The sequence below is a fragment of the Haliotis rubra genome, unplaced genomic scaffold (genome assembly GCF_003918875.1).
Source record: "Haliotis rubra isolate DU_JTF1 unplaced genomic scaffold, ASM391887v1 Scf649, whole genome shotgun sequence".
In the NCBI taxonomy this organism is placed as follows: Eukaryota; Metazoa; Mollusca; class Gastropoda; order Lepetellida; family Haliotidae; genus Haliotis; species Haliotis rubra.
This window is the reverse complement of record NW_025767356.1, coordinates 185,158-200,305: the sequence shown is the minus strand read 5'-3', so window position 1 is coordinate 200,305 and position 15,148 is coordinate 185,158. Positions and strand designations below refer to the sequence as shown.

Sequence of the window (15,148 nt, the reverse complement as noted above, 5' to 3'; positions counted from 1 at the left end):
AAAAATTAAACATATTCACAAGCAAATGCTGGATCTACGCTTCTGAGTACATCATAGTATGTGTCCATGAACCGCTGAAACATTGTGACCCGGTGAAGGTGACCGTGTTAAAGGGTTACTTACAATAGCACTGGTTTAGAATGTCTATTAGGTTGTACTGGATCTATGTTGTGTCTGAAGAGCAAACGATTACAGCAGTATATTGGAGGAAGTAAATGTTATTAATGCTATATCGACAAGAAGGATTGGGGTTTCGTTTTGCTATGTAAACCACTATCTAAATGCCGTGTTTTGAGTATTCAAATGATCGACAGGCCAATAGTGTGGAGGCTGAACGCATGTACCACCCTACAACTCCGACGTTTCACGGGTCGAATTGGGCGGGCATCACAACCATACATTCACCCAGACGATGCTGACATGCTCATAGCACATTCAAATATCGGACGAAAGATGCGAGTCGGGCATCATAAATACATCATCCAAACTATATATTTACAAAAGCATGTATATTTCTCTCAAACAAAACAGACGCATCTTGAACAATTGCTGGTCCGTCTGCTCACACATGGACACATACTAGGCTCACTGTGCACGAGTTAAACACTCAATAGTTGCTTAGACGGAGTCATAATGGAGTGGTCGTTGTACATAAAGATGAAAGAGTTGTCTCCCTTAGATTGTTAAACTCGTATTACTGTATGAGGTGGCAGATGTCGCAGTGTGGTCGATGCATGACTGGTTCTATTGTTCAGTGTTGGAGCGTTCGCGCAGGTGCAGCAGACCCCGGAAGCTACCCGATCCGACCAGGCTGGTTCTGTTGATTCCTCTGTAGGTCAACTAAGAGCAAACTACTAAAGGTACTGATGGATATATATCTTATCCAGAGACATATATCAGCATGTCAATACAATGACGCTATCAATACATGTCTATAAGGCTAAATGTATGGTTGCATTGACAACACACACATTTCAAAACAGCATAACACGGACCTTTTAAAAAATGTGACAAATATATAAACTGTGAAATTGTAGTCATGTTTTTGCCATGTATTTGTGAAGTGTCAGAATAGCGTTAGCCATATTATTTGTTTGAAATGTATGTTGTAGAATGAGTGGTAAATAACTTCCGGTCTAGCGCACGACGTTCAGTCGTTGTCGACGTTGGATGATGTCATCCATCCATTGAGAAACTGAGTTATCTTTGCACATTGTGCATTCCATCTAAAAATATCACTGATGCGCTCATCTACATTATAAGGTTATTTAATTCGATGAGAATGTGACTCAGAGAGAAATATTCTAGTTTCACTTTCGTTTTCGTTGTAAGACGCCGCGTTGGGGTGCTGAAAGCATCTAGGGTGCACATCATTACGACATGATTGCTATGAAAGCAGTGACGTTGTTGGTGGCTGCAAATATCATCCTGCTTGTTGCTGTGGTCGTCGTCTTGGCTTTCTACAAACAGACTGGGAGCACGAGCTTCACGGATACACACTCTGACGTCATCGATGCACAGGTAGGGCACCAATATAGATTGATCGTGATGCATGACTAGACTGGGTTATTCTGGAACCGTAATAACCATTATCTAGTGACAGAGAGTTGTCAGTGTGATCTTTCGATAACAAACAATAATTTGGAGACTATTATATCGACTTATAAAACGACAGCGTTTGTGATATACATCATCATCATCATCATCATCATCATCATCATCATCTTTATTGTTTTCAAGGCTAAATGACCCATTAGTCATACAAACATATACAGAAAAGACATGCATGTGTGCGTTACAATTGTTGTAGATGTATCTTAAAGATAATATATAAGTATTTACCTAATAAAAACAAAGTATTTGTATCATTTGAATTCAGTAAATGTTTAAAATTATCCGGTATGTTACATTGTAAGGAGACAGTTAATTCCATACGGAGACTATTATATAATGGACACTGATAAAATATATGTTTCTCATCTCCTAATACATTATACAGGGGACATTTAGCATCATCATTTTCAGCATTACAAAAACCTTTTCTAACATTTTGTACTCTTAAACGATTAAAATTTGTTCTAAATAGAAGTGATGACCTTCTGTATTTTTGGTTCTTCACAGCATTAATATACAAGTCTTGATTATATTCAGTTTTAATGGATGAATAAAAACATAAAGATTTCTTTTCTAATAATTCGGACTGCCAGTTTTGATTCGTACAGTCGATGACTCTTTGAGTAAACATTTTTATAAAATTATCTTCATTTCCAACACCTTGATACAGCCAAACATGGCCAAACCCGAGCGAAAATAACAATTTCTGTATGTGGGTTGCCCAATTAGGGCGTTTCCGATTACACGTTTCATTTAACATAAAATAACGTTGTTTTGGATATCTATATGAAGGCATTGTAACAAGCCTTATCCGATATTTTATACAGTTCGTAAAATGTTTCACATAAAGTGGATATCTGCCACATTCTCCATATATTGCAACGTTTGGAAATGATTTGCCAACATTTAAAACAAATTTACAAAATGATCGATGTACAATTTCAATTTGTTGCATATCTTTATAACCCCATATTTCACTGGCATACATCAGTATAGGTACAATGTTTCAATAAAATATCTTAAAAGCATCTTTTGGGCATAAGTCGAAGTTTCTTATGAGTAATCGTATTGGGAATAGGGCTTTATTTGCTTGTTGTGCTAGAACTGTACATGTTTTACTCCAAACTAGTTTTGGTGATGTCATTAATCCAGCGTATTTGTAAAAACTAACTGCTTCAAAATCAGTTCTAATATAAGTCCATTTCTCTAATCTGGATAAGGGTTCTCCGTTTCGAAAACATTTATGTTTGCCTTATCAGTATTAATTTCCATACCCCATTTAAGACAATATTGATGAAGAAAGTCTAATTATATTGTTTCTGCAATGTAATTGGGGTATCGGCAAGTAGAGTGAGATCATCTGCAAATAGTAAAGATAAAATATTATACATAGTATCTGATATAAAGATGCCATTACTAAAATTACTGCTCATGGATTCGACAATTCCAAGTTCTTTAAAAAATGTGGACATCCTTGTCCAACACCAGAGGAACAATCAAAATAATCAGATAATTTATCATAATTTTCTCCCTTCTCCGACAACTATAGCATACTTCACGTTGTCATAAAAATGTTGAAGAACACGATATATTATTCCATGGATACCATTTCTTAAAAGAAGATGAAGTAATGTATTTCGGTTAACGATATCAAACGCTTCTTGAAATCTACGAATGCACAGTAGAATCTCCCTTTTCTTCGAGTTACAGTCGAGCACCGTTGTGTCGAACTCTGATAACTCGATATCTCGTTTGTCTCGATATGACATATCGGTCCCGGCAAAATCTTTCATAATTTATCATTATTCAAGCCCTTTTAAGTCGATATGGATGTCTTGATATTTCGGATATCTCGATATAATTTCATGGTCCAAACAAGCAAAATTGCCCTTTTAACTCAATATTTGCAAAGAAACTCGATATTCACCTACCTTTCTTTTGCAAGTATCCCTCTAAACTGAGGTTGTTTCCACATGTTTCCACACGGTGCGGCATGAATCAAAGGGATGTGGTAGTGTAAACTAATTAGGGCTAATTGAGTTGAAGGTGTCATTTGTAATTAGGATTAATTAAGAAGGATTTAATTAGGAAGTACTCACTGTTACGACTAAACACTACTGATAACGAATTATAGTTTCGAATCAAAACATACTGAGAAGCGTTTTGTTTTCTTTCATAGTGATATGTAATGATGTGCCCTGGTCGGATGTCTCGAAGTTCGGATAACTCGATATTATTTCTTGGGCCCATGAATATCGAGACAACGGTGCTTGACTGTATATGCTTTTGAACAAACTGAAGAATGAATATGTTATCAAATGTTGAATGATGTTTTTTTCTAAATCCCCTTTGGTATTCACCAATTATACCTTCATTCTCGACAAAGGTTACTATTAATTCTCTTGTTTATAGGAATAAACTCCGAGGTTAAATGGGAAAGTAAGACAAGACAAAGTGTTCAACAACGATATGCTGTTCCAAACCCTATAGTTATCTTTGACGGTTCAATTGATTTATTTCTTCATCCATTTGAATGTTGATGTTAATATGTGGGGTGAAACCTGGGAAGAGGTCTTACTTACAAAAAAAGTCTAATAGCAGAACAAAACCTCAAATGCGGTAATTCCATGTCTAATATATAGTGAGAAGCAGCCTCCAGGTTTATAAAATAGCAGTAGTCCATGCAACTAGGAAATGACCTTTGCATAATATTTGTGAAAACAATAAAGCAAGGTTGGGTGCAATCATATCCTTAACTTTCATTAAAAATTCTGTTGGAATACCGTGGTCTCCTGGTGACTTATTCAGTTTAGCATCGTCTATTGCAGATATAACATCTGCTATTGTTATATCATAAGACAGTTAATCATTTGCACAATCAGCATAATGTTCATAACTATGTTCAGAAATATAGTTTCCAATATATGCATCCCACTCCTGGTCACAGTCATCACGTGATACATGATTCAATAAATCTTTAAAATATTTATGCCATGTTCTGGTAAAATATTATTCTAATCAGATCGCTTAGATGAATACTTTTTACAACTTTCCAAAACCCTTTCCAATCATTATTGATGGCTGCTTGAGTAATGGTTTTGCTTACGTTTTCATTGTAATATTTGTGTTTCCTCTCACACATATTTTTTAACCTGTTCTTTGCTATCTGGTATGCTTTTAGATTCATTGTTGACGGATATTTCCTGAAATGTTTTTGCATATTTACATTCATTGTCAAACCATTCGGTTTGTGGTAGTTTAGGTCCTTTGTCTTTAACAATCATAGATCTACCACTGAAATTAAATATATTCAACAAAATATCAACCGACTTATCAATATCAATAAACACATTTTCCAAACATTCTTCCAAATAGTTATTAACTTGGTCCGACTGCATATCATTTACATATTCATTTTCATATTCAATTCTCCATTTATACTGCAGTCTATCATGGTACTGACCGGAATACTTGTGATATAGTGTACACAATGTAATCGGACTACACTGAGCACATGAGAACTATTTGCAGTGCATATACTAGACGTTCACCTTGATTATGTGATTCCCGTCTGTATTTGCAGCTTAACGCCCTGTGTGCGGAGACAGTTTCAGGTTTGTACAACTCATGGATTCTTTCACTCAAATGATTTACTGCTATCACTGTTAACCTGCACGTAACATTTCGGTAACTGTATGTTTCCACGTGCTGTGATATTTGCCTGTTTTTATTTCTAGGTTGTTAGATTAAGTTCAGTATATCTCCCTGCCCTTCAGAAAACAACTATCCTCGGGAGTGGGCGGTGTCACAAGAACTGGACGGCAGTTTATGGAAGCAGCTGCTCACCTGGTCATTGATCCCCGAGCAAAGTACACAGGTACGGAAATTGAAATAAAATATCGAATATCGAAAATGTAAGTGAATTAGCTCACTGACATGATTTTGATAAGTTTCACGGAAGCTATGATGAAAGTATTTATTGTAACAGTGGGACAAAGCATCGTATTTTTCCGAGGAGAAGCGACTTCAAAGCGGATTTATTTAAATGTATACATATATAAATAAATAAAGGATTCAGTTGGATGAATAAGATGAATGACACAACCTCATTTATAACAACACACAATTAACCATGCAAACCATTAATCCATGTACCATTCTACTTCTGAACTGACAGCCGCAGTTTCTGTTTTGAACTGGAGAGAGGACAGCAACAGCACCTTCGTTGGTGACAACATCGAACACGACGCCGGAAGCCTCACAGTGAAGGACGGTGGTTACTACTTCATCTATAGCCAGGTATTGTCACTGCGATGTTATTAGGGCATATCCGGGGTTCGAACCCGCGATCAGCGGATCCTTATACGTGAAAGGGATACAGCACTGCACGGCAAACAGCGACACTCTACACTAATGTGTCTGTCTGTCAGTCTATAAAAATACGTGTACATCGGTAGATCTGGTTGAAACCACTCAAAAGAGCTTAACTGAGCTAGGAACTGGCAGTTGAAAACTTGTTTAGGGTCTTATTAAGGAAACATCGTATGCCTTTCGGAAGGAGTGGTTCTTTAGAATTGCTCTGAACGATGACCTCTGGCCGAATGGCAGACTGTTCCCAGTTATTTACAGACCGCCACCATATAGATGGAATATTGCTGAGTGCGGCGTAAAACTAAACTCACTCACTCAATCCACATATTAGGTCCAGATGTGTCGAAACGTCTGTCTCCAAATGTTCTGTTTCTGTTGGATCGGACACAGAGAAGCAGTGACCGCAGATATCGTGTTGGCTAATAGAATTGAATGAGGTCTGTGAGATATGCCTGAGCGAGTCTTTGTAGACATTTGAATGCCATCACTAGTATTTTGAAAGCAATTCTGTATCTCACTGTATCGGTTCCAAAACGGAAATGATTACAATTGAAATATATGCTTTCAGTTTCGAGTTTTGTGGGATGCTTCTAAAAGCGTCATAAAACCATACTCAATCGCTTACTTTTTCATTACGACGGTGTTTAAACCTATTTTATTTCACTCTTGCGTGATGTCTATGGAAATCAATGCTGCAGTTGAAGAAGTGCATGTTGGTGTTTCAGATCTTGTACCGAGGTGAAGGCACCAGAGAGCTGGAGTATGGACGGGTACTGCATATTGTGTTAAAGCAGAGAATGTCCGAGCTGTCTGAATCTCCCACACCGTTGATGAGGAATCTCATATCCACGCCCTCCATCAGGAGAGGTCACCTGACCTACGCGAGCAGTGTACTTGGGGCCACCTTCTACCTTGACCCCAACACCAGACTCACTGTCAATTCTAGTGTCCCTGGGAACATTGATGCAACAGGCTCTCCACACTCTAACGTCTTTGGTCTATTTCTTGTTTAATGTAATCTTGTATAATGTATTGATGCAACAGCCTCTCCACACTCACAAGAAAAAAAATGGTGATTTCCAAAAAATTCCAAAATTGGAAAGATGATGTTTCCAAGGTTGGACATTTTTGGAAATTTAGGAAGGATTTTACCACATCCTTTTTCAATTTCTTCTTTTTCCCAAGGATCCCCGGCCCATGAGTGTATAGACTGAACTATTCCACGAATCTTTTGATCTGTTAGAGTTCTTATTGTTGATATACACAATGTATCTTGCATGTGACATATTTATTCATGAAAACTGCAGGAAAAAGACATATTTTCATATTATCCCTTTTTCCTTGATATCAATGCAACTGCGTCTCACGCGTGAAGTGATACATTTTTTAAAGTTGGGATTATGTTTAGAGTAAGTGTTTACTATTCGCCGTCCTATGCGACCAACTAGGAACCAATTCTATATATTAGTTTAACTTCACTCATCTGCATTCTTCTCGTTCTATGTGTCAAAAATTGATATTGACTGTTCTATTTACCGCTAGTATGGCGAGCATTTTCAAAAGTCAGTTTCAAGTGTATGTTTTAGTTATTATCCACATAAGCGCAAATATGTTTAATTTTTGTCCCCTCTCAATGTTCGTATGAATACAAATTCCATACACCTACCCTATGTGGACTATATAACAGTGTACCAGATATACTGACTCACTGAGTGTATTACATGCCATAAAGGTGAATCCGTGCCATGGCGTAATGGGGTATTCTCGTGAAGTAGAATTTTCTTTATTACAGTATAATCTCGTTCATGTTGCGTCGGTGTTGTTATACGGGATTAACATACTGGGTGCTATAAAATTCTGGACTTGTTTTGAAATATGATCGAATTTACTGAGTTAATTTACTGAGTTTAGCTCACTGAGATTATAATGATACTGATTCATGTGTTCACTCAACGTCTAAGGGGATGATACGTTCTACGTCTCGCCAAAGTTATTGATTAATCTACTGATCTACTAATATCTAACAAAGTGCGTTTTGGGTGACCTTCGTAGGGTCAGTAATAAGTTGAAATAGGTCATACATGATTTGAAAATTATGTATCTTATTATTACTTGGGGTGTCGGCATGGCAGATTTAAGAAGATCGTTGAAAAGGCCCTCCAAATGATAGTTGAGATATATTTCACATGATATGTTTCATCTTGTGATGATTAATTGTGGCAACACCAAATATATTATGTCCTGAAAATGTCAAATATCAGTTTAGGCTTATTTCATTTCTTTACCCCTTCAACTTTTCGTATCAACCCTGTGCCTGTTAAAACATTAACTGGCCTTTGTTCGAAATCACAAGGTCTTGGAAGTAATCACCCTATGTTTTTACAATTCTGCTTCATGGGAACTAACCGTAGTAGAATACATTCTCCAATTAACACCTGTCACAAGGGAGAGGTCATTTGAGTTTGCGCTCAATAACAGTGTTATGCAATTGGTGTATTCACGAAAATCTCATGAACTTGTCAATAGAAAATTGGATGTGTAGTCCAAACATGTGCGGATTGAAGCAAATACTCAAATGAATTCCCTTTTTACTGAATCATAAGTGTATCTAGATTAATTTGATCATTTACAAGAAGTACGGTATCATTATAGATCAAGAGAAATCAGCCCACAAGCTCACAGTTGATTCCAGAGAAAAATATACATTTAAAAGATTCCAGTTTAGACAAGACATTAATTTCATAATAAGCCAGCCAATAGACTTTATGTTAATATCCCAGTTACAGTTATTTTGAAGGGTCAAGTATAGATGCTTGTGATTATCTGTCTTGAATTATCACACCGCTCATTGTAAGGTCAGGTTGGATGCTTCTGTTAAGTTTTCTACTAAACTGTAAAATAGGTTTGTCGCTGTGGTGACAATTATATACGTTTGAAAATGTTAACACCTGCAATGAGAACACGACGCCACGCCAATAGCAACTCCATGCTTGTTTGATAAGTATTCTTGTCGATGCATAGAGAAGGGTTCATTCTTGTATCATTATCGAGATAAAGGGTAGGTTAGACATTTGGGTCAAGGTAAAAATCGTTTGATGTTTGATGTTTTGACAACGGTGTTGTTTTAAGGGATTCTACAAGATGAAAAAACGTGTTCACTCAAGGAAAGAAATAAGACATGTATACCAGACTACCAGTATGAGATTGAATCCATGTTAGTGAGTTCACACAGTCACTTTGATTATAATTTAGTTCACTCAATTCATAAGTTGTGAGTAATTCATTTTCTTGCAGAACCTTGCTATAAGAATTTTGGAAATGACAGTTTTCACCATTATTTCCACAAATTCAGTTTTGGTAAATGCACAGTTAGACTAGAAGTTTCTTCCTACTTTTCGTGGTTGAAGATATCTATGTGTAAATGGTTACCGGTATATGTTCATTCTGAACAAGAGGAAAAGGAAAGAATGGATCTCATGGAGATGCAGTCAGAAAGACTGCAGAGCAACAGTCTCAACCTTGAACGACATGTATATACATGTATATTCAATGCAAGACAAGAATTATATAACTTGATTTCTGCGGCAGCTCTTTTCGTTACTAGGCACAACCAACACCATAACCAAATATTTATTATTCAATCATTTTTCTGGGTGTAATTTTGTCTCAATATTATTCTTTTCTTGTCCGTCTATTTCAAATATGTATCCAGCTATATTGGAACTGTGTACTGGAGCGGCGTTTATATAAGCCACTAGGCTTGTTCGCCTATCCAGGTTTCTGCATTGACGGAATAAAAATATGTTTAAACCACATTGAACAACATAATGTCTAAAATTCCTGGAGACCACAACCAGTACACAACGAAGTCAAGGAAAATCAAATCTCAAATAGATTGTCACAAAAATAACGAATATTTTTTTAATAAAAGGTAAGAAGTATTCCTAACGTTATGTTAAAGGTCACATGCAACGTAAAACACAACTTTGCAGATTCTGATTCCTTTCGGTATGGACATACCGAAACAATTCATCAAAAATGCAAATTCAACTTATAAAGTTGACAAATAACGCGATGAAAAAAACCGGGTGACTTCGGAGTTCAAACGGTTCACTAATTTTCCCCCAGAGCTTGGGGGAAAAGTGGTTTCAACAGCTGGGCTGCGCTCATAACACATGCGCAGTGAAACAGGTTCCCGCAGCGGGTTGTTCGGTGAATACTCGGTGAAGGCTTTGGTGTGAGCTATTTTTTTTAATGTTTTGTTGATATTTCACAGGCGCGAGATTTTTTATATGTTATTCCAGTAGATTACCGATTTAACTGTTTATATAATTTCATTTGTCTGTTTCACCACACGTTCTTCTTACCGAGTCACTGTCTCAGTTCGGTACTTAAAAGCAATGTCATTATTTAGCGTTGACAGAATATCTAACTGTGACACAGATATGTCGTTGCCACAGACAAAACTCAGGGTCTGTTTTATTGACACCTATGTGTCTGCCTGCCTGTCCACTTATGACAATATTCAATATACAACTTCGATCACTGACCACATGCAATTTGAACTTAACACCTATACACCATAAACAAAACGCATTGATTTATGGCCCGAGTTCGGTCTCTGTCACATTATGTAATTACAGACAGGCAGGTGTGATACTTGTACACATGACATGTTATGATGTCTGTTGACAAAATACAAAGAAAACAGGATTAACGGGGAAGCTCTTTAATTTGGGCAGATACAAAAATATTAATACAGCTATACGTTTTCATTTTTAGTATACATTTTCTTGAATTCGACATTAAATTGTCATTATCCATAGTAAATCACATTTCTGTCAATCTACGTCGAGCTTAAGACAATTTGAGAAGTTCAGACACGTGGTCTGTGTAGGCAATGTCCCCGATGATGTTGTTCACAAGGCCCTTCAGGATTAAGTTAACTCTAACCTGCGGACCTGCCATCACGAATATGTGTATGATAGTTCGGTGTCAGTTTGCAACTTAAATATTATAGCAAGGTTTTTCGAATTAAATACATCTGAAATAAAAACGCCATTTAAATACAGGTCTACACAAGCGAAGAAGATAAAGATGCCTGCTACATATTGAAGTTGGAAGATACCATAATGTACCTAGGGAAGAAATAATATGTGTCCATTGTTTATCTTTAAATCTAAATCGAATAGAAGACTGGTTCAAGTCTTAATAAAGTCTATGTTCTATTCTGTTCTGATAAATACTCTATTATAACAATGTTTTGAAAAGAAATGTATCTACTCCCGGCATGGATTATGCTTCCCGGCACCGGATCTTTAGCTTTGGCGATACTCCCCTAATTAGCTCTCCCGGGAAATCCAAAATATACAGTTTAGCCTTCCCGGGACATCTGAAAAATAAATTTTAGCCTTCCCGGTACGACACCGTATTTACAAAACCTAACATCTCTATATATACACACACAATGAGCCGTGAGGGCATCGGCAATTGAACCAGCCGTTACACTTGAGTGCACACCCACCCGCCCTGACTGGGTTCGGTATCCCGGCTGCTTCGTTTCTAGGGAAGTAAACCCAAGTACAAAATATTGCACTTTTTATTTGCCATTGTACGCTTTTTTTTTTTTTTTTATGTTTTTTCATAATCAGAATGTATATTATATGTCATAAATAAGTGATAACTGTGTTTTAATTATGTTTGATTTTTTGGTTGCATGTGACTTTTAAGCAATCCACTCCTTTGATGATCTCCTAGGTGCATTATCGCGATAATGACATCGCGAGATATCGAACGAGCCTACAGCTCAGCAGGAACAGAAATCGTGACAACTGATGTGAAAAATGAAAGCTATATGTTCTCACAATCTGCTGTCATTTAATTTTGTCACCAGCTTTGCCTAGCCTCCGAGTGGGCCTAGGACAAATGCCACCCGGACAAATTCCACCCCAATAAAAATAAAAACCACCAACACAATAACATTTTTAAAAAGTCAACATTACTATGAAATCAAAATTGTACATGAAAATCAACTTTTTTATCATAGTGAATATAGGTTTTTAAGAAACCAAATTATTCATCAAAGTCTACATAATTTTACAACAAAATCAACATTAAAATCAATATGGGTGGTAATTGTCCTCTCTGTAATGGTAAAATAACTGGGTGGCATTTGTCCGGGTGGCTTTTGTCCTGCTCCCCTTCCGAGTTACAACTTGTTTTCATAGACGATTCTGTCGTAATTGCCTGGTGTCGCTAGGCCTTATTTGTTCGAGCCAGCCGCTGGTGATAGTGAAAACTATGATCAGCCTCGCTCATCTCGGTTACGGTTAATTTCTTCAACCTAAACAGTGCGACATTAAGGAGGGTGGATGCCCATCAGATGCAGTTATTTGAAAATTTCCCCGGTAGTTCTTGTCTGATTGTATCAAAGTATCAAAGCAGTGTGGGCTTTTGCAGGTTTTCTAATGCCTGGATGGTATAATGACTGATCATAATTGATCCCATTTCTGTGTTATTTATTCGATATTTATTCACGTCATGTAAAAATATGACGTATAATATTAAAAAATGACATTTGATCTATCTGAATCCGTAAACTAAACAACCCCACTTTGCCATTGCTAGAAATTTACGTAGGTAAATAGGTACAAACAGTTTTAGCACACAGCAAATGCTGATATGTATTTCTTATGCAACAATGAAGTTCTGTCCGTATTCTCAAAATAGTGTCGGCCCATAGGTTTTCACATGCAATTAAAAGTGCATGCAATACAGCAATTAATACTCCCTTGTTGTAACCCGTGTTAGGTGGTATAAACCTACACATGTTATTTGTCATCATTCACTTGATGGTCAGTTAATGAATTTAAAACAGGTATAATTAGTGGTAACACCACTTAGATAACCCGACAAAGGTTCCCATTTTGCATTTCTTGTGTCTGGAGTAAATACTCAACATTATTAACATCGATCAAAGGATTAACAGATAACACGATGATTGATTAATTACTTTTAGCTTACACAGCGGATTTGTCGAAAGGTAGTGTTTATGTATGTAGATTTACTAATCTATACTACTTACAATATTATTGTCACTTCCACCAAAACCTCGCTTCCGAGAAAGAAATCGTTATGCTTCAAGTTGTGTCATGGAAAATCTTTTTGGTCATCAATCATATATATATATTGTACTACAACTAGTAAGTAGTTTTGATTCTTTAACTTCCGCGAAGCGATCTGAACACATTTAAGATATTGTTCCAAGCTTCCACAACGCTCGCTTCGCACTCACAAACATAACCCATTTAGCACGAACTACGGTGTCCGGTGGAAATTAGTGCATGGTGACACCATCACTCGACCCCCTAGGAGGGAAAACGCAACGATTGACGGCAACGCAACGATTCGTTTTGCTTTGAGTAAGTTTCGTTGTTCAGGCCATCCTTTAATGTTGGAATATAGGCAAAAAGTAAATATAAAACAACATGAGCGATTCTGCCCTCTGTGTATTGTACTTATCATTGAATCAGAGTACTAATTCTTTATTGAATGTTCATTTTATTGTGATCTGAGAAACAGCCTGCTCCCACAATACTACATAAATAATCCATGTGAAACTAAATTTATCAACTTATTATTGTCTTGCAATTCTACAACTGTTAACAATCTTGCTAAGTTTATATTTCTTGCATTGACAAAAAGGGCGAAGTTTTTTAATATAGAGTATAAGATTAAATGAGACATTGTACATGTTAGCATACAGTTTAATATTATATATGGCGCTGGATTGTATTGTCATCTTTATAATTGTATAATGGGTCCGTGGCCCTTGTACAAAATTAACTCTCACTCACTAGATATAAGCTTACGATGACACATACTTAAACTAAACGTGACAAAATTCACTTTCACCCAAAACATTGAACATTTAAAATGTGTTGACCACTGCAATTTCGACTAGTCAAGTCGATAATCCTTTCGTTAATCCCTTAAACAATCATTACTGAAGCAACACCAAACATCAAAGACTACCGCCAGTCGCCTTAACGCCCCCATGAAACACTCATGCCGCCCCCATGCCACTATAGCAATTAGCCCATGCAGAACAATCAGTCATTTACCATCACCCACCAGTTATCTCCCCTTGCAGATATTTCCAAAATTGGAAACATCATCTTTCCAAAATTGGAAATGTCTTGGAAACATCATCTTTCCAAGACATTTCCAAGCTTGTAACAGTGGATTTTTTTTCCAGTGTAACGTCTTTGGGCTATATCTTGTATAATGTATTGATGCAACGGGCTCTCCACGCTCTAACGTCTTTGGGCTATATCTTGTATAATGTATTGATGCAACGGGCTCTCCACACTCTAACGTCTTTGGGCTATATCTTGTATAATGTATTGATGCAACGGGCTCTCCACACTCTAACGTCTTTGGGCTATATCTTGTATAATGTATTGATGCAACGGGCTCTCCACGCTCTAACGTCTTTGGGCTATATCTTGTATAATGTATTGATGCAACGGGCTCTCCACACTCTATCGTCTTTGGGCTATATCTTGTATAATGTATTGATGCAACGGGCTCTCCACACTCTAACGTCTCTAACGTCTTTGGGCTATATCTTGTATAATGCATTGATGCAACGGGCTCTCCACACTCTAACGTCTTTGGGCTATATCTTGTATAATGTATTGATGCAACGGGTTCTCCACACTCTAACGTCTTTGGTCTTTTTCTTGTATAATGTATTGATGCAACAGGCTCTTCACACTCTAACGTCTTTGGTCTTTTTCTTGTATAATGTATTGATGCAACAGTCTCCCCACACTCTAACGTCTTTGGTCTATTTCTTGTTTAATGTATCTGCCATTGTGTCTCATACAGATCCACAGCAGGAACAAGGTACCTGTCTACCTGCTTCCAGAAGTGTTTCCTGATTTCTGGAACACGCACGACATGATAACTCGAACATGTGCGTGTCTGTTCTTGCTTCCATCACATCGTCAAGCCAATGTATTTCCTGCCATAATTGTGAATCGTATGGGGTGTGCTTTTCAGTTTATTATGTCAGTCATTTAGTTATCGTGAGTGGTTATGTACTGACTGCACAACGTATGTTTTCTCCTTGGGAATTAACACGAAACAACCGGGCCAC

The 15,148-nt window shown here is 37.1% G+C and overlaps 1 protein-coding gene across 7 annotated transcripts; it reads left to right on the top strand.

Annotated features, from left to right (window-relative positions):
* Positions 1-703: 703 nt before the first annotated feature.
* LOC124257042 (tumor necrosis factor-like) lies at positions 704-14,468 on the top strand. Of its 7 annotated transcripts, none has more exons than XM_046691015.1 (6): positions 704-860; positions 1,333-1,521; positions 5,391-5,491; positions 5,792-5,913; positions 6,711-6,981; positions 14,313-14,468. In XM_046691015.1, exons 2-6 carry the CDS (start codon positions 1,514-1,516, stop codon positions 14,327-14,329), a joined length of 519 nt encoding a protein of 172 aa, XP_046546971.1. In that variant the 5' UTR covers positions 704-860; positions 1,333-1,513; the 3' UTR covers positions 14,330-14,468. The 7 variants fall into 7 exon arrangements, 5 of the variants coding, with proteins under 5 accessions (XP_046546971.1, XP_046546970.1, XP_046546969.1 ...); XM_046691014.1 differs by having other exon boundaries at positions 14,256-14,468; XM_046691016.1 differs by lacking the exon at positions 14,313-14,468 and adding an exon at positions 5,198-5,228 and having other exon boundaries at positions 708-860; positions 5,352-5,491; positions 6,711-7,002.
* Positions 14,469-15,148: the final 680 nt, after the last annotated feature.

Excerpts from the sequence above, each read along its gene's own strand:
- LOC124257042 (XM_046691015.1), top strand. Across the intron at positions 5,492-5,791 it reads TCCCCGAGCAAAGTACACAG|CCGCAGTTTCTGTTTTGAAC; the intron begins GTACGGAAATTG and ends CTGAACTGACAG. Across the intron at positions 5,914-6,710 it reads ACTACTTCATCTATAGCCAG|ATCTTGTACCGAGGTGAAGG; the intron begins GTATTGTCACTG and ends TTGGTGTTTCAG.